Source organism: Bos javanicus, chromosome 23 (assembly GCF_032452875.1).
Source record: "Bos javanicus breed banteng chromosome 23, ARS-OSU_banteng_1.0, whole genome shotgun sequence".
Lineage (NCBI taxonomy): Eukaryota > Metazoa > Chordata > Mammalia > Artiodactyla > Bovidae > Bos > Bos javanicus.
Window position 1 is genome coordinate 45,579,220 of NC_083890.1, and position 25,939 is coordinate 45,605,158.

General features: G+C 44.0%; 1 protein-coding gene across 1 annotated transcript in view; it reads left to right on the forward strand.

The window, feature by feature from the left end:
- Positions 1-3,608: 3,608 nt before the first annotated feature.
- ELOVL2 (ELOVL fatty acid elongase 2) overlaps positions 3,609-25,939 on the forward strand; it is a 49,090-nt gene continuing 26,759 nt past the window's right edge. The window contains exon 1 of the mRNA XM_061398874.1: positions 3,609-3,708. Within this exon, the coding sequence (XP_061254858.1) occupies positions 3,706-3,708 (3 nt within the window). The 5' untranslated portion in view covers positions 3,609-3,705. The remainder of the gene's footprint in view (positions 3,709-25,939) is intronic.

Sequence of the window (25,939 nt, forward strand, 5' to 3'; positions counted from 1 at the left end):
GAGCACTTTCATCTGCTGTTTTCTTCACCTAGAGGGATTCCCCCTAGATTTTCTCATGGCTTCGTAACTGCTAGTTCTGCCAGTCACTGAGCTCTCAACTCAGATACAAGCTTCCCTGGTCGCTCAGATGGTAAAAGTGTCTGCCTGCAATGTGGGAGACCCGGGTTCGACCCCTGGGTCAGGAAGATCCCCTGGAGAAGGAAATGGCAACCCACTCCAGTACTCTTGCCTGGAAAATCCTGTGGACGGAGGAGCCTGGTGGGCTACAGTCCATGGGGTCTCAAAGAGTCGGACACGACTGAGTGACTTCACTTTCACCACATCACTCACATTTCTTCACAACACTGCTCTAAAATTATTTTGTTTATTGTCTTATTCCTTCTCATTAAAATAGAAACTTCATAAAGAAAAGGAGCTATAATCTTCAAGGCTTTATCTAGAACATCTAGAGTCAACAGGGATTGGCACACATTTTTATTAAGGACCAAAGAGTAGATACTTGAGGATTTATTGACCATAGAGTTCAGTCACAACTACTCAACTCTCTCATTATGGCATGCAAGCTACCATAGACAATATGTAAGTGTATGGACAAGGCTGTGTTCTAATAAAACTTTATTTACAAAGAACAGTCAGCTGGCCAGATTTGGCCTATGGCTGTAGTTTGCCAAACTTTGCTCTAGAATATTGTATTGGAATGTAGTACTCAGTGTTGGTCACTCAGTCATGTCCGACACTTTGCCACTGTCCATGAAATTCTCCAGGCAAGAATACTGGAGTGGGTTGCCATTTCCTTCTCCAGGGGATCATCCGAACCCATGTATCAAACCCGGGTCTCCTGAATTGCAAGCAGATTCTTTACTGTTTGAGCCACTAGGGAAGCTCCACAGTATTCAGTAAATATTTTTAAATGAATGAACGTACATTTTTTTTTCACCTAGACTGATACAAAGAAATGATTCAGTTCAGTTCAGTTGCTCAGTCGTGTCTGACTCTTTGCAACCCCATGGACTGCAGCACACCAGGCTTCCTTGTCCATCATCAACTCCCAGAGCTTGCTCAGACTCACAGTCCATCGAGTCAGTGATGCCATCCAACCATCATCTACTTGTTACTCCACAACAACCAAACAACAATGTATTGTTTTGTCATAAATCCTTAGCCCTGGTAATCCTGAGTAAAAGATGCACTAAATTGTTGGAGGTAATCAAGCAGCACCAGTGTGGCTTCATCTGGTTTTACTCTTATTTTTCAGACTGATAGTCTTGGGCTACACCCAGCACGCTCCAAAGAAGGAACCCAGAAACAGCAAAAGAGACATCCAAGTCTTAAAGGACGGGGGACCTCACAAGTCTAAAACAAAAGGTCCTGGAGCAATACCCCCACCATGGATAGCAAAGGGCAGGCAGAAAGCAACAACAACCTTCACGCCTCAGGCAAGAAAGAAGCTACCATTTCTTGGCGAAACTGATGGCAGGGTGGCTCATCAGTTACCAGGGAAACAGGCAGCTGGGAAGGGGGCAAGCACAGAGGCACTTAATGATTAAGCCCTGTAATTAAGAGGGTTGGTTAATCAGATGAGTGAAGTGGGACTGGTCAAGAAGGGGATGCTGCTGCTGCTGCTAAGTCGCTTCAGTCGTGTCCGACTCTGTGCGACCCCATAGATGGCAGCACACCAGGCTCCCCCATCCCTGAGATTCTCCAGGCAAGAACACTGGAGTGGGTTGCCATTTCCTTCTCCAACAAGAAGGGGATACAGAGTGAGCAAAGAAACAGCCACCTTGAATGGCCTGACCATATACACCAGGACAGAGCTTTCTTTACACAAAGGCAGAGCATATGGCCATGGAAAGAATATGATTTCTAGGGTCGGTTTCTATCGTTCGCCAAAAAACACAAACACTCTGAAGAAAAGCAGACTGATTTAAAGTCACAATAAATTATAAGTTGAGTGATCCATACAAGAGAACAAGTAATAAAATAAAAATCTTATAAAAGCATATTTATTGCATATTAATTATGGACAAATGAATGGGAATTCATGTTATCTCTGGTCAGAACGTGAAGATACGATCCCAGTTCCGTGTTAACAGGGGTAGAACCATTTCCTTTTTCTATTTAATGAAATAATTAGTGGGAAAAAGAATACCTTCTGGCATTTGCCATCTCCTATGTTCCTTTATTGTAGCGACAAGAAAAGCCGTAATTTATTTTAAGTGATGGATAATAATATATCCGTGACATTTTAGACCTCCTTCTGGACCTGTGGGCTGATAAATATTTTAAAGTAATAAACAAGAATTATCAGACCAAATGGGAAGTATAAATCAAAATTTAAGGGTTTACACATGTGAACCTGGTGTTCTTTGCAAGGTATAGATGACATCAATGGTATAATTTCTACAAGCAAAGAGCAGAACGCTTAGCGGCTAGCTGTCACACTCTCCCCCCCTTCCCCCAACTCCGCCATCTTGTTAGAAAAATAAGACTAAATCCTTCCAGAGATGACGGACTTGTGTTCTCAGAATGTGGTCCATGGCCTACGTGCCTGCATCAGCCTCACTTGTTATGCTTGTTAAAAATTTGTATTCCTGATCTGCAGCTGAGAGCAGCTTGATGCATCCAGGTCTCTGTAGTTGATTAAATCCTCAGGTGCAATTTATACACAATAATGTCTGAGAATACGTTGAGAATTCACACTGCGTTACAGTAGATTAATCATACAGTGACACTGAGCCAGTCTTTTCCTAGTTGAAGGTCCAAAGAATGTGAGAACCATTTTTGTGGATTTAAAATTATAAAATAATACGTGTTAAAAAAAAAAACCCTGAAAAATTAAAAAATATTAAGACAAATCATTTCATAATACGGCTATTGGGGGGAAAAACAATTTGGGGTGAGTACTGGGGTGAATTTCCTTCCCACACACATTTTTAATTCAAGGAACAAGACCATCCTCTTGAGCCAGAGCCTCGCGAGACAAGGGATCTCCTGCGGAGACTGACCAGCTCCCGACCTCATCCCCGAAAGGAACCGGACTGACCCCTCCATCTGACCGCTGCATCCCGAGTGGGAGCCTTCATCTGCCTTTAACGTGTGCTTGAAAGCCCTGGAGCCGAGTCAGCGAAGGACGAACGACGACGTCCTGGCCCCCTGCAGCCCCCACTTGCCCCAGATCGGCTGCGCTGGCAGCCTCCGGGGCTGGGGGTGGGTGAGACCGGGGTACAGCCGGCGGGGTACAGCCGGCGGGCGATGCCTCGGGTCCTGGCTGAGCCTCCGCGAACGTTGAGCATCCGAGCGCAGCGGGCGCCCGCGGGGCCTGCACCTCGCCGCCCGGTCGGTGGGGGCGCCGGTGTGTATGTGTGTGTTTGTGGCGGGAGCCGGGCCTGCACATCGCCGCCCGGCCGGCAGGAGGCGCCGGTGGCGGGGGGTAGCCGCCGCCGCCTGGCCCGCGCGCCCCTCCCCCGCCGGCCCGCACGCGCGGCGTTCCGCGAAGCCCGGGCGAGGGGCTGGGCGGGGCGCGGCGGGCGCCCGAAACGGCCCTGCGGCGGGGGGCGCGCGCGCGAGCCCGAGGGGGCGGGGCGGCGGGGGCGCGCGGCGCGCGGGGGCGGGGCGGCGGGCGCGCGCGGCGGGAGCGCGGGCAGAGGGACGCCGGCTACCCTGGACAGCGCACCGCCGGCCGCCGGGGTCGCCGCGCCTCCGGCCATGGTGAGTGGGCGCCGCGCGCCTCTCGCCGCCGCCGCCGCCCCCTTCCTCCTTTCCGCCACCGACGCGCGGGGCGGGAAGGGGGCCGAGCGGCCGGCGGCGGCGGCGGCGGCGCGGGGGGCTGCGGGTTCGGCCGCTGGAACCCGTCGCTGTCGGCGGGCCGCGCCGCGCGGGCCTGGGGAGGGGGCGGCGGACGTTTGGGGGCGGGGGGCGCGCGGGCCGCGCCCGGGCTCGCCGTGTCGCCGGCTCCGCGGTCCCGCCCGGCCCCTCCGGCGCCCGCCGCCGCGTCCAGTCCCCTGTTGCATGCACGTGCCCTCCGCGCCGCCCCCCTCGTCCCGCGGCGGCCGCTCCGGGTCCGGGGGACGGCGCCCCGCTTCGCGCGGGACCGGCCCCGCCGCGGGACTCACGCCGGCTCCCGGGCGCTAACGGTTGAATTCCCGCCTGCACGGAGCCTGCAAGCGCCGGGGGTGTGTCTGCGCGCGGCCCCCCCAGGTTTGCACGGCGGGGTTGGGGCGGGGTGTCCCCGTGTGAACCGGGGTGAGCGGGCCTCTCTGCTCCGTTCTTCTCCCCCCGCAACCGCTGTCTCCGCAGGCTCCGGCTCATTTCCCAGTTTACGAGGCTTTCTGCTGGATCTTAGGCTTAGTTCCCGGAGAGAAAGGGGCGTGTGTGTGTGTCCCCGCGTGTCCCTGACCCAGGCATCGCTCGAGACTGTTGGTGGCAGAGCCCTATTCTGTGACTCCAAAAAAAAAAGGAAAGTGTGCGGGGAACTCAGATGTGAAGTCTCGTACGTCCTCGGTGGCCCCTGTTTATCTTTGCTTCTCTCCTCCCTCCCAGATGGTCCCCTCTCCCCCACTTCAGGGCTCGTTAAAAGAAGGCGCATCTCCTTTCACCCCGCTCCAGCTGACACCAGTCAGTCCTAGATTTTTGTCCACCCTCTCCCCTTTCGGGCACACGCAATCTCCCTGTGGACGGAGGAGCCTTCTTTTTTGGCCACTCACCGCAGTTCGTAGGACCCTAGTCGGCTTCATTTTCTCCCTGCCTGAAGCATCTCTATTGTTTAACACACTCTCTATTTAGTTTATGGACTTTCTTGAATGCGTTCCCCACCGGACTGTCAGTTTCGGTAGGGCAGAGTTGGGGTTTTTATTTTTATTTTTTGTCATTTTGTTGACTGCTCCATTCCTGGTGCCTGCACAGATGCCTGGCCAATCGCCAGTGCTCCGTAATCTGAAAAAAGTAGCCCAGTAAAGGAGCATACTGATGCTAATGTACAAATAAGAAACAGCAGCACGACTATAGGTTTATCTATTCAATTAACAGTTGTAATGATGAGAATCACGGGTGATGTTGAGAGGAGACATGCTTTTGGATGAGAGGGACTCAGTGTGGTGGCCCTTGATGGTAAGAGTAGAATTGGCCGAGCTTTTGGTAGCTTGGCACCTGGGTGGACAAAGGGTTTTTAGGGCTAACTGGCTGTGTCCTTCCGGTCCTGAACCTTTGCTCCAAATTATTATGAATTACAACGAGTGAGGGAAATGTCCAAGAAAGTCTCCTTAACTGAATGGAAGAATCAGGGGAACCTAAAAAAGCCAGAATAAAGGGCAAGCTGATACTGCCTGAAGACAAGCGTTTTTCAGAAACTTTGGGTCTTCAGAGAATTATTTCACTTGTAAATGTCCAAATCCGAGTCTTCCCACTTGGAAAAAAAAAACGATGCTGAGTGTGTGAAACTTCAGGGTTTATAAGGTAGTGGTTTGGTTCAGAGACACCCCTCTGGATCCAAGTCCAACATGAACAGTCTCTTAAGGTGTGTCTGCTAATTCATCTTACTCCAAAACCCGTTTTTCTTTCAAGTTCCGTTTTTTCCACTTCCAGAGTATAAATTTATGGTAATGCTTTGTTTAAAGCCTGGGAAAGTGTGCTTTTATAGTCTGAGCCAAACTGCTTAATCTACCTGGTTAATGCTTAATCATTTCTGTAAATGATGTGATTTTAACCATCATTGTGCAAGTCTGTGGTTCTGACTACTGTCTTGCCCACATAGGTAGTAAAAAATTTAAGATAAACAGGAAAGAAAATTTTCTTTCTAATTAAAAACTAGCAACCAACTAAACCAAATATAAGATATCTCATTTTTATGCAAGTTTATATTTTTAGGAGATTTTGCTATGTATGACTCCAGTCAAAATATCAAGCCATTTTTTTCTTTTCTTCAAAAGCATATCAAATCCATTTTAAACGCATCCAGTTGGGTAAGCTTACTTTTTGGTTCTCCAACAAAAGGCTGAAATTTTAGCTCCCTCCAAGACATGTTTTTTTTTTTTTTTTTAGTTAAGATATAATCGATCCCTTCAAAACATGTTAATCACAGTTTTGGAGTCTTGTCTATCTAGTCATCTTCAGGAGGCAGGGCCCTTCTGGTTAGAGTTAGTTGCGTCCAGGATCACCTGCCTTGGACACGCTCTGTGTACAACCTAATTCAGCAGGTTTGGGTGTTAGGTGTAGACGTTGACTGAAGGCACGGAGCCGCACTGGAAGGTCTTCTTTAGGCTCAACATAGACAAAGGAGGTCAAATTGCTGCTGCTAAGTCGCTTCAGTCGTGTCCGACTCTGTGCGACCCCATGGACTGCAGCCTACCAGGTTCCTCCGTGCGTGGGATTTTCCAGGCAAGAGTACTGGAGTGGGTTGCCATTAGTTCCCATAATTCTGAAGTTACAAATTTGCTCACTTGTGTTTTTTCTTAACCTTGGAATTAGGACATTGCTGGTATTTCACCAGCTCTTAACAATGAACTATTATAATAAATTGCTAGTTTAAATACAGCCATTTAAAATTTAACAATTTAATAGCAGAATATCAATTGTTCTGGGGTTGATGTAGCAATTTGGAACCTGAGACGTGGACTCAACTTTGGGTTTGAATTCCAGCACAGCATTTAACTGTGACCTTGGGCAGATTAACTTCTCTTGGCCCCAGCTTTTTATTCTGTGAAAAAAAGATGCTAATGTTATTCCATAAGGTTGTTTCGGAGAAGGCAATGGCACCCCACTCCAGTACTCTTGCCTGGAAAGTCCCATGGATGGAGGAGCCTAGTGGGCTGTAGTCCATGGGGTCGCTAAGAGTCAGACACGACTGAGCAACTTCCCTTTCACTTTTCACTTTCCTGCATTGAAGAAGGAAATGGCAACCCACTCCAGTGTTCTTGCCTGGAGAATTCCAGGGACGGGGGAGCCTGATGGGCTGCCGTTTATGGGGTCGCACAGAGTCGGACACGACTGAGGCAACTTAGCAGCAGCAGCAAGGTTGTTTGAGGAACAAATAAGATAATGCACTTGATGTGGCTCATTTAGTGCTGCGCATGTTCAGTAAATGTTAACTGTTATAATGACGTGTTTTTTTTTCTTTCTCGCATATGTGTTTGCAGTTCAGACCCTCCTAAATGATGTATGTGATTCTTCTCAGAATTCTCTTCCCCTTATGTGGTCCTAAAACATTCCTAGTATTGTTCTGTATGCATGCCTTCCAGGAGAAATATAATGCAGGCCATATGTGTGATTTAAAATTTTCTACTAGTCACTTTAAAAAGTAAAAAGAGACAGGTGAAATTAATTTTTAACATATTTTTAACCTAATTCACAAAAATGGTATTTCAACATGTAGTAAGTGTAGAAAACAGTGGGTGCTTTTTTTTTTCCATGTGTAATCTTTAAAATGTGGTATGTGTTTTATGCTTGGAACTTGTTCCATTCAGCCTCACCACGATTTCTCAATAGCCACACATGACATGGTTCGAGGTCGAGGTTACTGTGTTAGACAGAACAGCTCTGGGGTGATCCACACCTTCCAGATGTACCTCCTGTCTGCTGGGCCCTTTGCACTCGCAAGAACCTCCCTGCCACCTTAAACCCAGCATTACTGAAAGAGAGCTCCTCGCCTTTCAGACTTGCCTCTGGTCGCTCTTGCTGTTAGTAATTCCACCAGCTCCGGCATCTACGGTGTCAGAAATCTGATTCTTACTCTTTCTCTCTTCTTTGTGTTGTTTATCGTCTAATCTCATATTTTAACTTGAAAATGTCTTTCACTGTCTCCAGCCCCTTTTCCACTATTGCTTTTTCTCCAGGTTTCCTCTTCTGTTGTCTGATTGTTTCTTTACTTGATGCTTGTTCTTTCATCATCGTTTTCACGTAGCTCAATGCTGGGGGCTCTCTCCTAATATTTTCACTCCCTCCCACCTCCCCAGCCCCCTGCTTCCCTTCCCCAAGCCTGCCTCTCTCTCCAAACCACCAGCCTCCACACCCTGTCCATTCCTTCACTGGCTGTTTTTCGTGAGTCACAAATGGTTTCCATTTGATCGCTTCTTTCCGTGTTGAACATCTTTTCCTTTATCAAATATCCAAAGAAATAGACTTACTTTAACTGATGATGTGATATTAAAATGAACCATCCAAGAAAAGCAGCACAGGTAGAGGGAGGAGAAATATCAACCACAGGCCGCGAAAAGGATGTTATTGTTGAGCTTCATCTACTTTCTAAGAACTGTCAATGGACCCGCTTAATAGCAGCAACCAGCACATCAGTGATGACACCCTGCCTTTCTCAGTGCCCTAGCGGGACAGGGCACCGCCCTCTGTGCCTGGAGAGCAAGGGCACAGAGCAGAAGAAAGGCCTGAATGGGGAGCCAGGAGCCCTAGCCTCTCGTCCTGGGTCTGTCGTGGACCAGCTCGGTGCCCTTGACCAGGTTACTCTGGGGCACTGGTTATTCATCAGCAAAATGGGCTCCTCTCGTTTTCACAAGATGATTTTGTCAGAAGCAAATGGGGCCTTTACACTGGCTGTTCTCTCTGGCTGGGTGTTTCCTCTGCGAGCTGTGTGGTTGTCTTCCTAATACCTTCTTAGTTGGGCTTACCCTAACATCACTATTTAAAACTGGAGCCTGCTCTCGGCCGAGTTACATGCATCTCCTTACGGCTCTCTGCTTTTTCCATAACACTACAACTTTATAATTTACTCATTTACATAGCCCTGGGACTCTTCTGATCATTTATTACGTTGTGTGCTTTCTTGTCCTTCCTACATGAAGGCAGGCTTCGCAAGGCCAGGTGTCTGTCTGCGTTGCTCAGTGACGTAGCTCAGGCACCGAGCCTAACCCCTGACGGTCGGTGAACGCTGAGCCACTGTTGACCAAGTGCTGGCAGGTTCTGCTGGCTCCCCGAGCAGTGCTCCTGTCTCCTTACGTCCCATTTCCCACCTGTCGAGGACGAATTGGGAAACGAACTTTTGCTTTGCAGACATATCCACAGTAACTTACTTCAAAGGACAGTCTCTTAATGCGTTTAAAATCACCACCATTCAGTTTAGGCCTGTTTGAGCAATATAGATACTTCACCAAGGCACAGACGCCTGAGTGACCTGTTAGTAAATGATCATGTGTGTGTATTCCCACATCTGTATTATACTTCATAATCGTTATATTTATGGAAGGTTAGGTTGTTTCTAAATAGGGAAACCTGTAATTTCATAAGTTCTTATTGAAATCAAAATGTGTGTGCATTTCTGTAATTCTGCTTGCATTTCATAATTTGTAGACCAGGCCAGATTATATTGTTTTTACATAATGAAATCTATAATTATAGATTTAAGTTCTATAATTATACAATTAAGTTCTTTAAAAACGAATAGTTTAATAATATAAACAAAGTGATCATGCATAAATTTACTGAATAATTACATATGTTGCCTTTTTTTGGCTTTGAGTTATCACTTCAATGCACTACAAGTATAGTAATATTCTATAGTTATTAATCAGTAAGATTTTTTTAATGCATTTTTACACACATTATCTGGTTTGAAGCCTCACAAAAGACTTTTGAGAGAGACAAGTCCTGTAGACTCTACCAATTTACAGGTGAGAAAATTGAGTTTCAAACAAGATAAATGATTTACTCAGGATCACATACTACAGGTAACAAAACCAGGCACAAGCCTTCTGACTCCAAAAATGTCATCTCTTTTGCTAATCCTTATATCCTTATCCTAGAACCAGCGCAAATGTACTCTTCTCATACAAATATGATGAAAGAAGAGCTGTTTCTTGTTACTGTAGATGAGAAGGGAAAAATCAGAATGACTTCCCCATGTAATTTTTTTCTCATAAATTAAAAGAATAGGTAGGTAGATGGATAGAGATATACATACACACATACATTCAAAAGTAATGAGTATACATAAAACCTAAAAGTCTGTTTCATTTGTATGGAAATGGAGCACATAAGAGAAAGCCATTTTAAATGGAGGTGATCATGAACAATATATGTGTGTATCAAACCTAATCTACTTACCAGTATAATAAATATGGAAACACCTGAATAGTAGATAATTAATTTACAAAGGAAGTAAAGTCTGTTTTTGAGTAGAATGACTGCAGTGTTGAGACATCACTCAGACCAACAGCAACTCTGCACAAGAATTTTTGGTTCATAATGAGAGTTCACCATTTGGGTTTATTTCCAATACTTAAACAATGTGCTGATTTTTCTATAAGGCTCAGTAGAATTTGGTTACTAGAATTTTCGAGTTTAATAACACATGCTATGGCGACTTGGGAGACTGTAATTTTTTTTTTTTTGACCAGGTTCAAAAAGTTTATTGACCATTATGCTGAAGAGTTAGGTTAAAAATTAACTCGCGCCTTTCAAGAAGAAATCAGAAGGTGTGTATAAGGCAAAAATCAGTGAGGCCACTTGAGTTTTCCGGAGGGCTCAGCCTGAGAGCGACTCTCCTCTCTGCCTCTGGGGGGTCCATGTGGGGCTCACCAGGCACCGTGGGAAGGAGGGCCGCTGCGCTTCGACTTTCTCAAAGGCTTTCGTCCCAGGAAGACACCCTCTCTTGGAGCCAGCAGCTTCCTTGATTTTTGGAAATTACAGATTTCATGGCTGTTTAATGTCGGTGAAGTTATGCCTGAGAGAGGGTGTCTTGGGTTGTCGGCAAAATACTCTGCTGTCAGAATTGTACCTGGAAGCTGTTTCACATCCCTTCTCTCCACGGGCTGAAGAGTTGTTAGTTCTTTGTATATTCAAGGAAAGCATTGCTGTCCTTTGGCCTCTTATCTATTCCAATTCCTAAAAAGGAATGGCATGTGTCACAAGTCATCTTGGGATTTACTGGCTAAAATCTGTTTCAGACTCAAAGCACACTGCCTTCCCTACTGTGTTTCTTCAGCAACGGTGTCATGCTTACCTTGACCCCTTCAAGATCCTGCCTCTCCTACTAAAATGTTTCTGTGGTTTTTTGGTTTCTTTGTAAATTAGATTTCAGTTCAGTTCAGTCGCTCAGTTGTGTCTGACTCTTTGCGACCCCATGAATCGCAGCACGCCAGGCCTCCCTGTCCATCACCAACTCCCGGAGTTCACTCAGACTCATGTCCATCGAGTCAGTGATGCCATCCAGCCATGTCATCCTCTGTCGTCCCCTTCTCCTCCTGCCCCCAATCCCTCCCAGCATCAGAGTCTTTTCCAATGAGTCAACTCTTTGCATGAGGTGGCCAAAGTACTGGAGTTTCAGCTTTAGCATCATTCCCTCCAAAGAAATCCCAGGGCCGATCTCCTTCAGAATGGACTGGTTGGATCTCCTTGCAGTCCAAGGGACTCACAAGAGTCTTCTCCAACACCACAGTTCAAAAGCATCAATTCTTCGGCGCTCAGCCTTCTTCACAGTCCAACTCTCACATCCATACATGACCACTGGAAAAACCATAGCCTTGACTAGACGGACCTTTGTTGGCAAAGTAATGTCTCTGCTTTTCAATATGCTGTCTAGGTTGGTCATAACTTTCCTTCCAAGGAGTAAGCGTCTTTTAATTTCATGGCTGCAGTCACCATCTGCAGTGATTTTGGAGCCCAGAAAAATAAAGTCTGACACTGTTTCCACTGTTTCCCCATCTATTTCCCATGAAGTGGTGGGACCGGATGCCATGATCTTCGTTTTCTGAATGTTGAGCTTTAAGCCAACTTTTTCACTCTGTTTCACTTTCATCAAGAGGCTTTTTAGTTCCTCTTCACTTTCTGCCATAAGGGTGGTGTCATCTGCATATCTGATGTTATTGATATTTCTCCTGGCAATCTTGATTCCAGCTTGTGCTTCATCCAGCCCAGCATTTCTCATGATGTACTCTGCATGTAAGTTAAATAAGCAGGGTGACAATATACAGCCTTGACATACTCCTTTTCCTATTTGAAACCTGTACCATAAATCTTTTTCTCTTTACAATTTAAAAGTAAGTGGATTTGTCCCTGTTGTAACAGATTTCTGAAAAGAACACTGATCTTAGTGGTGCTTGCTTTGTGTAAGATAGAACAGGTGTCTGTCATAGTCGTAAGTCTTTGGTGCACACTTTGCGAATTGATAGAATTGCATTGATTTTTGGAATTGCATTAAGTTTTCTTTTGATGAAAAGAGAACTGTTCTCTACATCGAGTGCCATGTTCTTTAAAATTGACATCAAGGAGACATGGCCGTACATGCCTCAGTGAGCCTTTGAGCAGGTATGCCCACTGGTCATTCATCTGGCACGTGGTCGTAACAGGCAGTGTGCTCGGCACTGTCAGTCAGCCGCGCAGCGGGAGACTCCTGGGTCCTCCAGCAGGAGCGTATGCCCAGGTCAGCAGCCGAGACAACCAGTCACTCAGGCCAGTAAATGTGCTTTATGTAACATTTTATCCAGTAAGAAGACTTACATGATAAGGTGAATAGTTGTGTTAGTAAAAAAAAAAAAAATCTAAACCCTGCAATACAAGGCACGTTTGCTTCAATATCAGGCCAAGAATGTGATCAGGACCAGGAGGTGGCTGGTAACTGAAGAGCCGGAAATCATCAGGGTTGATAAAACTGAGGTCAGGATTTGAGTCTGTGACACCAGTGTACTCAGAAGAGGAGGCAATTCAGTGAGAGGGAAAAACATCAAACCCATCATCGGAGAGCTAGCATGGGTGGAAGGAGCAGGAATTTTAAATGTACATGCCCAGACTTGGTGAAGCCACACGTGCGGACTCAATCTGAATGCTGGCTGTGGAATCTGTTTGCTTGGAATCTCGTGTACATGAATGTGGAAGCTAGTGTTCTAGATGGAGTTCTCAAGGAACGAGGGACACTTCGTAGCAAAGGTTAGTGTATGATCATAAAGGTGTTGGGGGTCAACACTGGATCTTGAGTAGGTTGGATTTTAGTAGGTAGGAAAAAGGAAGGTAGAATTGAACATTCCATCTAGGGATATAACTTGGTAGGGAAGCAGAAAGCAATAACAAGTGCATTTGAGTAAAAGCTGTATGCTATGAGCAGCTCGTGGACAAGGACACATCTTTGCCGAGCCTAGCACAGAACGGGTGCTCAAAAAGAGTTGAGTTGGAAGGTTAGAGACCAAGGGGATTACGGGATGAATCGAGCCAGATTTTGAAGAGTCTTGAATCTGAGGCTGGGAAGTGTCTTCTAGATTTTGTAAACTGGATTTTGGAATGGAGAGCCAAATGATGAAAGCATTGTTTAGGAAGATTAAGCTGGTTTCCATAACAGCTGGGGCTGGAAGAGCCTAGATAAGGAGGTTATAAGGGGGCTAGTTCAGTGCGTTAGTTCTCTTATTTTCATGTTGTCAACTTTTGAAAACAACTCTTTCACCACACACTTCTAGGTTCAATTCTCTACTCCATTTATCTCATCTATAAAATATATATAGTAACATAAGATGAATATTAGATCAAATAAGATAATATATAAGGCCCCTCTTAACATATAAGCTAGCCAAGAGTAAATACTCAAAACTGGTGGCTGTTGCCCACAGAAACTTCATCATATTCATATTTACAAACCTAACTTTTCTCTGTGCTTGGGATAGAGATCTTTTAAAATCTAACTTGATTGATATATTTACATTAAAAAGTTTTTCATATTCCTGAGATTTTAGTTTTGACATTCAGGACTTTTTCTGGAGAGAATTAAAAAGTGATAAAGACTTTATTCTTTGTCCTTTTCTTTAGGCTGCATGAATTCTGTTAAATAGTGAAAAATGAAAGGTAAACTGTGTTCTCATCTTAGAGCAGTTTTTCTCAATGATTCTCACCCACAGATGCAGTCACATAACTGAATGTATTTTGAAAACTGTTTAATGGATTTGAAGTACCATTTTGGAACCTGCTAAGAGTGCCATGTAATCAGATTAAACTTCAGCTATTTTCCCAACTGCCCACATCAAATTGCCTGTGTCTTGAGCCTCTTAATTGTGCTTAATCTAATGCCTTAACCCTTACAAATGTACAAGAAAACAGATCTTCCGTGCTCTGGCTTTGCCACCAGATTGCCATTACTTCACATACTAAAACCCTAAATATAGCTGATTCTTGGATTGGTATGTTGTATTACAAATCATGAGGAAAGAATATATCATATATATATGATATACATGATTTTATATATTTACTGCTTCTTTTCCTAATTTTCCCCTATCAGTTTAGTAGTGGAAATTGATTAGAAATTTTAGTGTATTTGTAAAACCAAACAAAATAGGTGGACGATATGGGGCTTATTACTTTTCATGATCTAGGAGAGGACAGTGTTAGAAGAGGCTAAGATTAGGTGAGAAAAGTCGAAGACTCGTGGGGTGTGTTGCAGGCAGGGAACAGACCCATCTGCCTGGCATGAAGTTGTTGCTTAGAGGACTGGTTCAGGCGAGGCTGGAGGAGGACTTTGAACCAAGGGAGGGAAGTCTCCAGGTTGCTGGTCCATGATGCCCTCGCGCATGAAACCCTTTCCTACCTAACAGTTACTTTGCCTTGTATGGTTCATTCTTTTTTAAAAAGAAAAAATAGGATAATTCTACCTTCAGTGCGTGAGCAACCTTAGAAGAACTTTCCACAATGTCCCTCACAGTGATAATCATAACACGACGTATTTGTATGCTTTTCAATTTACAGAACACGTTCACAGCATCTCAGTTGTAGGTTAATTGCTTAGTTCATGATCTGCCTTCCCCTCTGCAGTATAAGGTCTGTAAGGGCAAGAACTTTGTACATCCTGCTTACCGCTGCAGTTGCCACACTAGGATGGTGCCAGTATGCAACAGATACCCAAAGAATACTCGCTGGATAAACGGTCAGATGTGTCCAGCAAGAGGAACCAGACTTGGGTTGTTTTATTCAGAGTCCTATGACTAGTACATGGTGGTTTGAGGATTGAAGCCCACTCTATACCTGCGTCTCATCCACCATCGCTTGTTTCATTATAGTAATTGACTTTCCTGCTACCCGTGGTAATTTCAGCAAGACTGAAAAATCACAAATCATAGAAAGTGACAGGTTTGATCACATCAAAATGTTAAATTTTGACATGGCAGAAGACACTATTAGGCAGAGATTTAAAGAACAAGCAACAGACCAGGAGAAGGTATTTGCCATCTGTGTAAGAGTGTAGATTGTTATATAGATGACTTACATAAACTCAGTAGATGAAGGCTTCCCAGGTGGCTCAGTGGTAGAGAATCCGCCTACCGATGCAAAAGACACAGGAGATACGGGTTCAATCCCTGGGGCGGGAAGAACCCCTGGAGGAGGAAATGGCAACCCATTCCAGTATTCTTGCCTGGAAAATCTTATGGACAGGGGAGTGTGGGGGGTCCATGCGATTGCGAATAATCGGACATGACTGACCACGCACACATAAATGCAAACAACAGATAAGCAACCTGTTAGAAGCATAGATGGGCAGCCGTTATTAATGGCAGCTCACTGCAGGGGAATCCACAAGTCAATAAACATTGAAAGGCATGCACAACCGCAGTAGTAATAAGGAAATGCAAATTAAAGCCAAGCAACACACATGAACTTGACAGAAACTTAAAAATGCTGACAGCAAATCCTGTAACTTTTCGTAGAGCACTATGGTAGTTTTTACCAAAATCAGAAATTTTAATAAACAACATGGCAATTCCCAGAGAAATTCTCGCTTATAAACACAAGGAGACTTGTATAAAGCATCATCATTTGTAATAGCCCCCAAACTGGAAATAACCTATAAAGCCTAAAAAACCTATAATGCATAACATTATAGAATATTCATATGATGAGATACATACAGCAGTTACAGTGAGTGAACTGGAATAGATGAAGCTGCAGAAATCAAGTATAATTTATATGCACCCTTAAAATGTACAAAAACAATGTGATTTTTGTTTGAATATCTATAAATATATAAAAAATGGACAAGAAGGCCTTATATCAAAACGATTGCAGTGGTTATATCTGAGGAGGGAACAAGGGACTCGGGGTCAGGGAGGCATACAAAGGGAAGGGCGACTTTATCAATTATGTTTTATTTCTCTATTCCCAGCACCTGCTAGGTGTATTCGGTAAATACTGAATTAGTTTTAAAAGATTTGAAACAAATGTGATAGTTTTAACACGTGATACTTATTTTACTCTTCTTTACCTTTTTATGCCTTTCCGTTTTTTTCTTAAGTTGAAAATGGATGTGGGATCTGCATTAGAGATCGGATATGAATAGCACATGTAGGACAGATGAGCTGCAAGACAGGATGGTCTTCTGTTTTCTGAGACCCTAGTCCATCCTTTTTGGCTGGCGGAACCAACTCTGAAAGAAAGACCTTACAGGGTCAGACTCGGTCGCCATGCGGTTTTAGAGGACTAAAGGATAAGCTGCAGATGGGCCTGTTTGTTCTCAACATTCATCAGAGGAAGAAGGGTGTTTTCCCAGGAGCCATAAATAGCCAAACACCAACAATAGCACCTGATCACACTTAGTAAGCCAGAGCTCCAGGAACTCTCAGGGGAACCTTTCCTGTATTTACTCATCCTCAGGGCAGGCCTGTGAGGTGGTACCAACACCTCCTTTTAGCAGACAGGGAAATCGAGGCAGGCTGGGGAGAGACGCTCGTGTGTCCTCTCAGGAGGCCGTGGGGAGGGACTCTGAACGCCTGCACGCAGCAGCTGTTCGCTCTCTCTAACTGCTAACTTAGGCAGTGCTGTCTCTGCGAATATTCACGTTGAATATCCCTTGGGTCCTTTTCCTGTGTTATAACTCAAACTAGAATTTCGTTCCTCTCCTTTTACACTACTGCACTTCCTCTTCTAATTTTTTGAAAAAGGACCATTAAAAAAATTTTTTTTAAAAGACATCACTGTTGAGATAAGCCTAAATTCAAGAAGGGCCATTTCTCCTATGACATCACTCCCTCTAGATGATCCAAGGGTGATGGTGGAGAAGAGACACAGACGTGACAGTGTGCTGCTCAGTGGGGGCCTGAAAATGCAGGGAATGAATGAACACCTGTTAAGCGTCTGCTTCAGGCGCAGGCCCATCACAGATGCTTTCACAGATATGACATCCGCTAAGCTTCACATAAGTTAGGATACTTATTTTATAGATAGCAAAGATGTTACTCTCAGATGATTATCTTGCCCAAGGTTATACAACTACTTAGTGTCAGAACCAAGACTAGAACCCTTGTAAAACTCCCATTCTTTCCAAGGAACCACCCTGAATGCCATGCTGTCTCCTTTAACATAACCCCCACACACACAAGACCCAGGATTGGCTAAAAATAATCACCAGCTGAGTGGGTGGCAAGAAGGCACAACATTCCTCTAAGCAGAGGGTAGTGGTTCATCATTTATTAGCTCATGGAAGTTAGACAAGTCGCTTTACTTCTCAAAGCCTCACTTTCCTGCTCTGTTGAAGGAGGTGAAAATACCTATTTTATAGAGTAGCTGAAAGAATTGAGTGAGATAATAGTATCTAATATCCCCAATAAATACAACAGCTTATTCCTGATAAACACATTCCATTTTCATTTATTACTGCAATTATTATTATCTGTGTGTGTGCTGTGTGCTCAGTCGTGTCCGACTCTCTGCAACCCCATGGACTGTAGCCTACCAGGCTCCTCTGTTCATGGGATTTCCCAGGCAAGAATACCGGAGTGGGTTGCCATTTCCTCCTCCAGAGATCAAACCGATCCTAGGAGATCAAGCCCATGTCTTACCGACCCAGGGATCAAACCCACGCCTTAAGTCGGCAGGCAGATTCTTTACCACTAGCACCACCTGGGAAGACTATTATCATCTAGTTTCTATAATGAAGAAATCAGTGATATTGGAGGTAATTCTGAAATTAGGAATTCCTCATTTTTTAAAATTCAAAAAACTTTTTTTTTTTTTTAAATCTTGCTTCCTGACAGCTGTAGGTAACTAATGAAGGAGAATGTAGTGCTTTCTTTATGAATCAGTCAGTAAGTAAAAAGAAGGAAAGGAGAACCTACACCCATTTTTACAACTCGTAGGCAGTTCTCTGCTGATGGAAATAGTTACTCTGGGCTGAAGCCATTCAATCACAGATCAGCCTGTTTGTTGCCACCAGCTTCTTGCCAAGAGTAAAATCTATAAAAAGTGGCCAAACTGAAGAGTCAGATAAATGTAAAGTTAAATGAAGCTGGAGCTTATCAGAGCAGCCACCGCAAGGGAGGTGTATAGCCTTCTAGGGCAAGAAGCTATTCTATTCCAGAGTTAAAGCGCTACATCCAAATCTAAGGCAAAACCAAATCCCCAAAGAGATTAAGCAACTCATACACTACATTAAGAAGCTCCATAGTCATCATTTAGTTGATGGAAGAGAAGAGAAATCTGTGTCGGTAGATTCTCCCCAACAAAAGTCCAAATTCAGCCCATTTGGAGGTATGGTATTGGAGGAAGTTTTTAGGCACAGGCAAAAGGAATTGGTTATATCAATGGAAATTGGTTACTCCTATTCACAGTAAGGTAATAGTTCTACCACATTCTGAAAATGTTCACTTCTGAAGGCTCTGTATTTTACAAAGATATTGACAGACTAACTGGAATAAATCCAGAAGAGAAAGCTGAAGAAAGCGAGGGTCGAGAGTGCCTGTCACGTTTGTGGATGGGTGTCTGATAGTTTATGAATTAATGGGAGGAGGAAGAAGGGAGCAGGAAAGGCCAGACAACAAAGTTGGGAGTGAGAGCGGGGAAGGGGAGTTTACTGAGGCTTTTGGAAGAAGTGATGGCTTGGTGTGAAATGTCAGGTATGTTCAGGGCTCTCAGGTGAAAGGAAAACGGTCCTGGTCGTGTGTGATTTTAGAGAGAACTAGGACTGGTGGGTAACCGTTGGATGGAGAAAGATTTTTAACCCAAAATAAGGAATGGTTTCCTAAAAATGAGAAACACTCTAAAAATAGACTGTGCTACCTTGCCAAGCAGTGAGAAGTGTTTCTCTAGAGGTTTTCCAGTTGGGTGGGTGGGTTTCTATCAGAATTATTGTGGAAATCAAGCATTTCCAACTTCGGCTGCAAAGTTGAATTGGATGCCTTGATTTTTCCCCCCATATTTTGTAAACGAGGTTCACGGCCACAGTACTTGTTGGTGCCGGTTTCCAGGCAAGAACTGGGTCCCTTAACTCGTGTTCCAGTGCTTTCTGCCACATGAAGACGGTTGCTGACTTTATAGGGAAGCAGTCATCTTTACTAAGTGGGTAAATAAATGTGTGGGCATCTCCTTTAAGAGATCTCACGGAACTGGGAAAGCCCCTTCTGGGAGCTTTAATTAATACATGTGTAACATTGAGTCAGTCCTACATTCTGACACTCTGCCAAGTGCATGCAAGTTACCCTTATGAGACTGACATGAATAGATTTTATCCTAAAAGATTTTATCCTAAGCTAAAATAACTATTGGAAGGACTGATGTTGAAGCTGAAATTCCAATACTTTGGCCACTTGATGTGAAGCACTGACTCATTTGAAAAGACCCTGATGCTGGGAAAGATTGAGGGCAGGAGGGGAAGGGGACAACAGAGGATGAGATGGTTGGATGGCTTCACCGACTCAACAGACATGGGTTTGGGTGGACTCTGGCAATCGGTGATGGACAGGGAGGCCTGGTGTGTTGCGGTTCATGGGGTCGCAGAGAGTCGGACATGACTGAACTGAACTGAAAATAACCATTGCTGTCATGGAGTTACATAGCTTTGTCTGTGAACATATTTAAGTGACTCTATTAGGAAATTCTTGAGATTGAAGGAATAGCAAGCTAGAATAAGTCCCTGGTAGCTCAGTCTGTGAAGAATGTGCCTGCAGCACAGGAGACCCAGATTCAATCCCTGGGTCGGGAAGATCCCCTGAAGAAGGAAATGAAAATCCACTCCAGTATCCTTGCCTGGAAAATCCCATAGACAGAAGAACCTGGTGGGCTGCAGTCCACTGGGTCACAGAGAGTCGGGTACGACTGAGTGACTAACATTTAGGCTTATAAACAGTTAGGTGAAAATCGGGCTCCTCCTCACTCAGAGGGAAGAGAGAACCCGGGGAAAGCGTGTGTGTGTTGTAAGGTTTTCCCTTTGATGTTAGCAGCTGCTGCCTCATGCTGCGTGTCCTGGTGGGCTTAAGAGCTCTATTTTAGTGAGACAATGGACACGAAAAAAATAAAATGCTTCCATTTCCCCACAATTTCTAGCTTGTCTGGTGAAGAAACCAAGGAGACTTGCTATTTAAGAATCAGCTGCTTGGTGGCTGTCCCAGAGATCTGTAATATAACACCTAACCCGAGTCCAGGATTAACGTGGAAGAGTTGGCTGGTCCTTGGTGTTACAGCCGAGAAGGATTGCTAAGGATTTCCCACCACGTGCTGCGCAGCTGAAGCTCGCAGCCCAGCCGGCGTCTTCTGACCTTTTCGCCCAGCCTGCTGCTGGCTGCGGTGGTCTTTCCATTTTCAGCCTCCGGGCTGTTTAAAAGCCATGCAAATTAGTTGGTCAGACTTTCTTTAAAACAACAACAACAAAGAAAACCAAACAAAAAAAACCCTGTCTAACATCTCCTCCTTTGACTTTCCACATTTATCTAAGTCCAACACCCATTTTCACACACTCAGACTGGGGAGCTTTTTCTGTCTCTTAAGTCTCTAGAGTCTAAGTTGGGCTACAACTTGAGAAATAACTAGAAACAACTAGAATCAAGTGAGGTCACCAGTGAAGTTCACATGCTCAGCATCCTGTGCCTTCCTAAATAGAACTCTGGAATGTTGCTCACCCCAGTTCTACTGCCCAGAGGTGGTACCCGTTAGCATTACTGAATTTATCTTTTCTCTTTTAAAGACTGGGAGGGAAAACACTGTGAGCCTTTTATAGCTGCTTTAGCTGGGTTGGGAAGATCCCCTGGAGAAGGGAATGGCTACTCACTCCAGTATTCCGGCCTGGAGAATTCCATGGGGTCACAAAGAGTCAGACACGACTGAGAGACTTTCACTTCTTCAGGCATGTATTCACTTTAAAATATTTCTTCTACTCTATTAGAAGTTACATGGCAGATAAGCATTCAAAAGGCCTTGCTTGCATAAAGTTAAACTAAAAAATTACTGAATGAAAATGAGTGAAGTAACCCAGCTTGCCAAAGAAACGACTCAGTGTTCCTCTGAAAGGCTGTGGATTCAGTTTCACCGACTTCAGTCCTGTATGCCCAGTTCATTTCCAAATTACCTGTTGGGCCAACATACTTCAGACACTGGCACCATACATGAAGTTAAACATATTTTTATTTAGTTATAAAGTAAATCACTGTGTTTTATGTTGATCTCCAGTAGTAGCTTCAAAATTCTTATATAGGCAAAGAAGGGGACGGCTGTCTTAATTGGAAGAATAGATAGAGGGTGGGGACCACAGAGGAGGGCTTGAAGCATCTGTTGCTTAGCACTTTAAAGAAAATTGAGAAAACACACTACAAAATACTTTCTATTCTCCACTGAATAGAAATGACTTGTCAATAAGATTAAGGATAGTGAGCCTTCTCTGGTGGTCCAGTGGTTAAGGCCTTTCCACTGCAGGGGACTGAGGTGGTCTGGGAACTAAGATGCCACATGCCATGAGGCTAAAAAAAAAAAAAAGATTAAGAATGGTAATACTTCATAAAAGCGCTCATCTAACAGGATTCAAAACAATAGCTTGGGAAGAACTAGGAGAGATTTGTGATGCAATGCTGTTTTAAATGGAGAAGGAAATGGCAGCCCACTCCAGTGGTCTTGCCTGGAAAATCCCAGGGACGGGGGAGCCTGGTGGGCTGCTGTCTATGGGGTCACACAGAGTCGGACACGACTGAAACGACTTAGCAGCAGCAGCTGTTTTAAAAAATATGGGTGTCAGAGACTTATATTTATGTAATTTTCTTTATTTTGATATGGTATCTTGGCAGAAATAATCGGCTTAGCCATGCATTATGTATAGTTATAATCATTGTATCTTCTGCCTTATCTCATCTGTCAAATAGATAATACTTCTCACTGCTCTCTTCTCTCCACACCCCCCATAGAGTTGTCTTGTTTTTATCCTCAGTGCAGTGTTTTGGGAGACAGTGTTGGCCTGATGGTTGAATGTTGATTGATGACATTAATTAAGGTGACATCCAGAAGGTGCTCAGAATAACATGAGGTACCTAAAATCAGTGTGTAAAATTCTGACGTCATCATAAATGTCAGTTCAGTTCAGTTCAGTCGCTCAGTTGTGTCCGACTCTTTGCAACCCCATGAATCACAGCATGCCAGGTCTCCCTGTCCATCACCAACTCCCAGAGTTCACTCACAGTCATGTGCATCGAGTCGGTAATGCCACCCAGCCATCTCATCCTCTGTCGTCCCCTACTCCTCCTGCCCCCAATCCCTCCCAGCATCAGGGTCTTTTCCAATGAGTCAGCTCTTCGCATGAGGTGGCCAAACTATTGGAATTTCAACTTCAGCATCAGTCCTTCCAATGAATACCCAGGACTGATCTCCTTTAGGATGGACTGGTTGGATCTCCTTGCAGTCCAAGGGACTCTCAAGAGTCTTCTCCGACACCACAGTTCAAAAGCATCAATTCTTCGGCACTCAGCTTTCTTCACAGTCCAACTCTCACATCCATACATGACCACTGGAAAAACCATAGCCTTGACTAGACGGACCTTTGTTGGCAAAGTAATGTCTCTGCTTTTGAATATGCTATCTAGGTTGGTCATAACTTTCCTTCCAAGGAGTAAGCGTCTTTTAATTTCATGGCTGCAGTCACCATCTGCACTGATTTTGGAGCCCAAAAATTAAGTCTGACACTGTTTCCACTATTTCCCCATCTATTTCCCATGAAGTGATGGGACCAGATGCCATGATCTTCGTTTTCTGAATGTTGAGCTTTAAGCCAACTTTTTTACTCTCCTCTTTCACTTTCATCAAGAGGCTTTTTAGTTCCTCTTCACTTTCTGCCATAAGGGTGGTGTCATCTGCATATCTGAGGTTATTGATATTTCTCCCGGCAATCTTGATTCCAGCTTGTGCTTCTTCCAGCCCAGCGTTTCTCATGATGTACTCTGCATAGAAGTTAAATAAGCAGGGTGACAATATACAGCCTTGACGTACTCCTTTTCCTATTTGGAACCAGTCTGTTGTTTCATGTCCAGTTCTAATGGTTGCTTCCTGACCTCCAAATAGGTTTCTCAAGAGGCAGGTCAGGTGGTCTGGTGTTCCCATCTCTTTCAGAATTTTCCACAGTTTATTGTGATCCACACAGTCAAAGGCTTTGGCATAGTCAATAAAGCAGAAATAGATGTTTTTCTGTAACTCTCTTGCTTTTTCGATGATCCAGCAGATGTTGGCAATTTGATCTCTGGTTCCTCTGCCTTTTCTAAAACCAGCTTGAACATCTGGAACTTCATGGTTCACATACTGCTGAAGCCTGGCTTGGAGAATTTTGAGCATTACTTTCCTAGCCTGTGAGATGAATACAATTGTGCAGTAGTTTGAACATTCTTTGGTATTGCCTTTCTTTGGGATTGGAATGAAAACTGACCTTTTCCAGTCCTGTGGCCACTGCTGAGTTTTCCAAATTTGCTGGCATATTGAGTGCAACACTTTCACAGCATCATCTTTCAGGATTTGAAATAGCTCAAGTGGAATTCCATCACCTCCACAAGCTTTGTTCCTAGTGATGCTTTCTAAGGCCCACTTGACTTCCCATTCCAGGATGTCTGGCTGTAGGTGAGTGATTACACCATCATGATTATCTTGGTCATCAAGATCTTATTTGTACAGTTCTTCTGTGTATTCTTGCCACCTCTTCCTAATATCTTCTGCTTCTGTTAGGTCCATACCATTTCTGTCCTTTATCGAGCCCATCTTTGCATGAAATGTTCCCTTGGTATCTCTAATTTTCTTGAAGAGATCCCTAGTCTTTCCCATTCTGTTGTTTTCCTCTATATCTTTGCATTGATCACTGAGGAAGGCTTTCTTATCTCTCCTTGCTATTCTTTGGAACTCTGCATTCAGATGCTTATATCTTTCCTTTTCTCCTTTGCTTTTCACTTCTCTTCTTTTCACAGCTATTTGTAAGGCCTTCTCAGACAGGCATTTTGCTTTTTTGCATTTCTTTTCCATGGGGATGGTCTTGATCCCTGTCTTCTGTACAATGTCACGAACCTCATTCCATAGTTCATCAGGCACTCTATCTATCAGATCTAGTCCCTTAAATCTATTTCTCACTTCCACTGTATAATCATAAGGGATTTGATTTAGCTCATACCTGAATGGTCTAGTGGTTTTCCCCACTTTCTTCAATTTAAGTCTGAATTTGGCAATAAGGAGTTCATGATCTGAGCCACAGTCAGCTTCCAGTCTTGTTTTTGCTGACTGTATAGTGCTTCTCCATCTTTGGCTGCAAAGAATATAATCAGTCTGATTTCGGTGTTGACCATCTGGTGATGTCCATGTGTAGAGTCTTCTCTTGTGTTGTTGGAAGAGGGTGTTTGCTATGACCAATGGGTGACCATCAAAAAAAGCCTCTTTTTTTTCTTCTTCACATACAGCTCAGACTGCATTTTGCCTTTCTATGACTTCTTTTCGTCTTAGAGCCTGCTAACGGTGCTCAGTTTGATTTGACATCTGGATTAAAATGTTAAGGAAAAGGTAGATTTTCCCTTATCTTTTAGAAAAGGCCGTACATGGTGAAGTGCGACGCAACTGTCACTATTACTAATACTTGAAACAGAGAGGATGTGATGAGGCTCTCCCTCAGCAGGGAGAGGTGCTGGATTGCTCAGTCACTCCCGCTTATCGGTCGATGTTTATAGCTTGAAAGGAGGAGCATATAATATAGTCTCTCCATGTGACTCATAGATGTCTCTTAGGATTAGCAGTACACATCTTTGGATGTTACCATGAATTTACTGAAATGCTGTGGGTATTGTTTTTGAGGTTTTTTTTTTTTTTTAATGTGGACCATTTTTAAAGTCTTTATTAAACTTGCTACAATATTGTTTCTGTTTTAAGTTTTGATTTTGGGGGCCTGAGGCATGTGGGATCTTAGCCCCCCGACCAGGGATCAAACCCACACCCCCTGCGTTGAAAGGCAAAGTCCTAACCACTGGGCTGCCAGGGAAGTCCCTGTAGATATTTTTAGACCATATAGAAATAGAATATAGATGTATAAGTAGGTAGAAGACAAAGGTGTGATTATCGCTAAAAATTAGAAATAAAGTCTGGCCCATGTCTTTTACAAGAAACCATTAAAAACATTGCTTTGTTTTCATTTTCGGAAGGATAGCACTTGTACATGCAGAACAGCCAACCTGCTTCCCCTCTGGTCAGCACTTGATAACCAGAGCACATACAAACAGAATCTCCTTTCATCACTGCTGTTAATTGTGAAAGAGCTTCATTCTTCCCCATGTGCCCAAACACAGAAGCTGGTACTGTTCCAAGGTGTCCTGAATACAACTATCTGGCCTTGGGTTAAATCTCCAAGGAGTTTGGTATTCACTCACAACTTCCTGGGGAAATAGAAGTTGTAGTAATCATTGCAAATATCTTGCATCGCAGCCTTAGCAGCTTTCCTGGCTCCTCACATACCCCGTATAGAATCCCTGAATGGCTGTATTTTCTAACTGTGAGATTGACTCTTTTTCTGTATAGCAGATTTCACTTTATACACTTGAAATTAAGGCAAGTTATTTAATAATATCTTTTAATGAGACCAGAATATTATAAAAGAAATAATGTTGGTTCAGTTTTCTTTCCTTATTCTTGAAGAGAAGGTAATAACTTGCAAAACCACTGGCAGGGGAACCTAATATAATTAGGGCACTAATCCGATCATGAAGACCCACCCTCATCAGGTCATCAAAATCTAATTATCTCCCAAAGGCCCTGTCATTGGGGG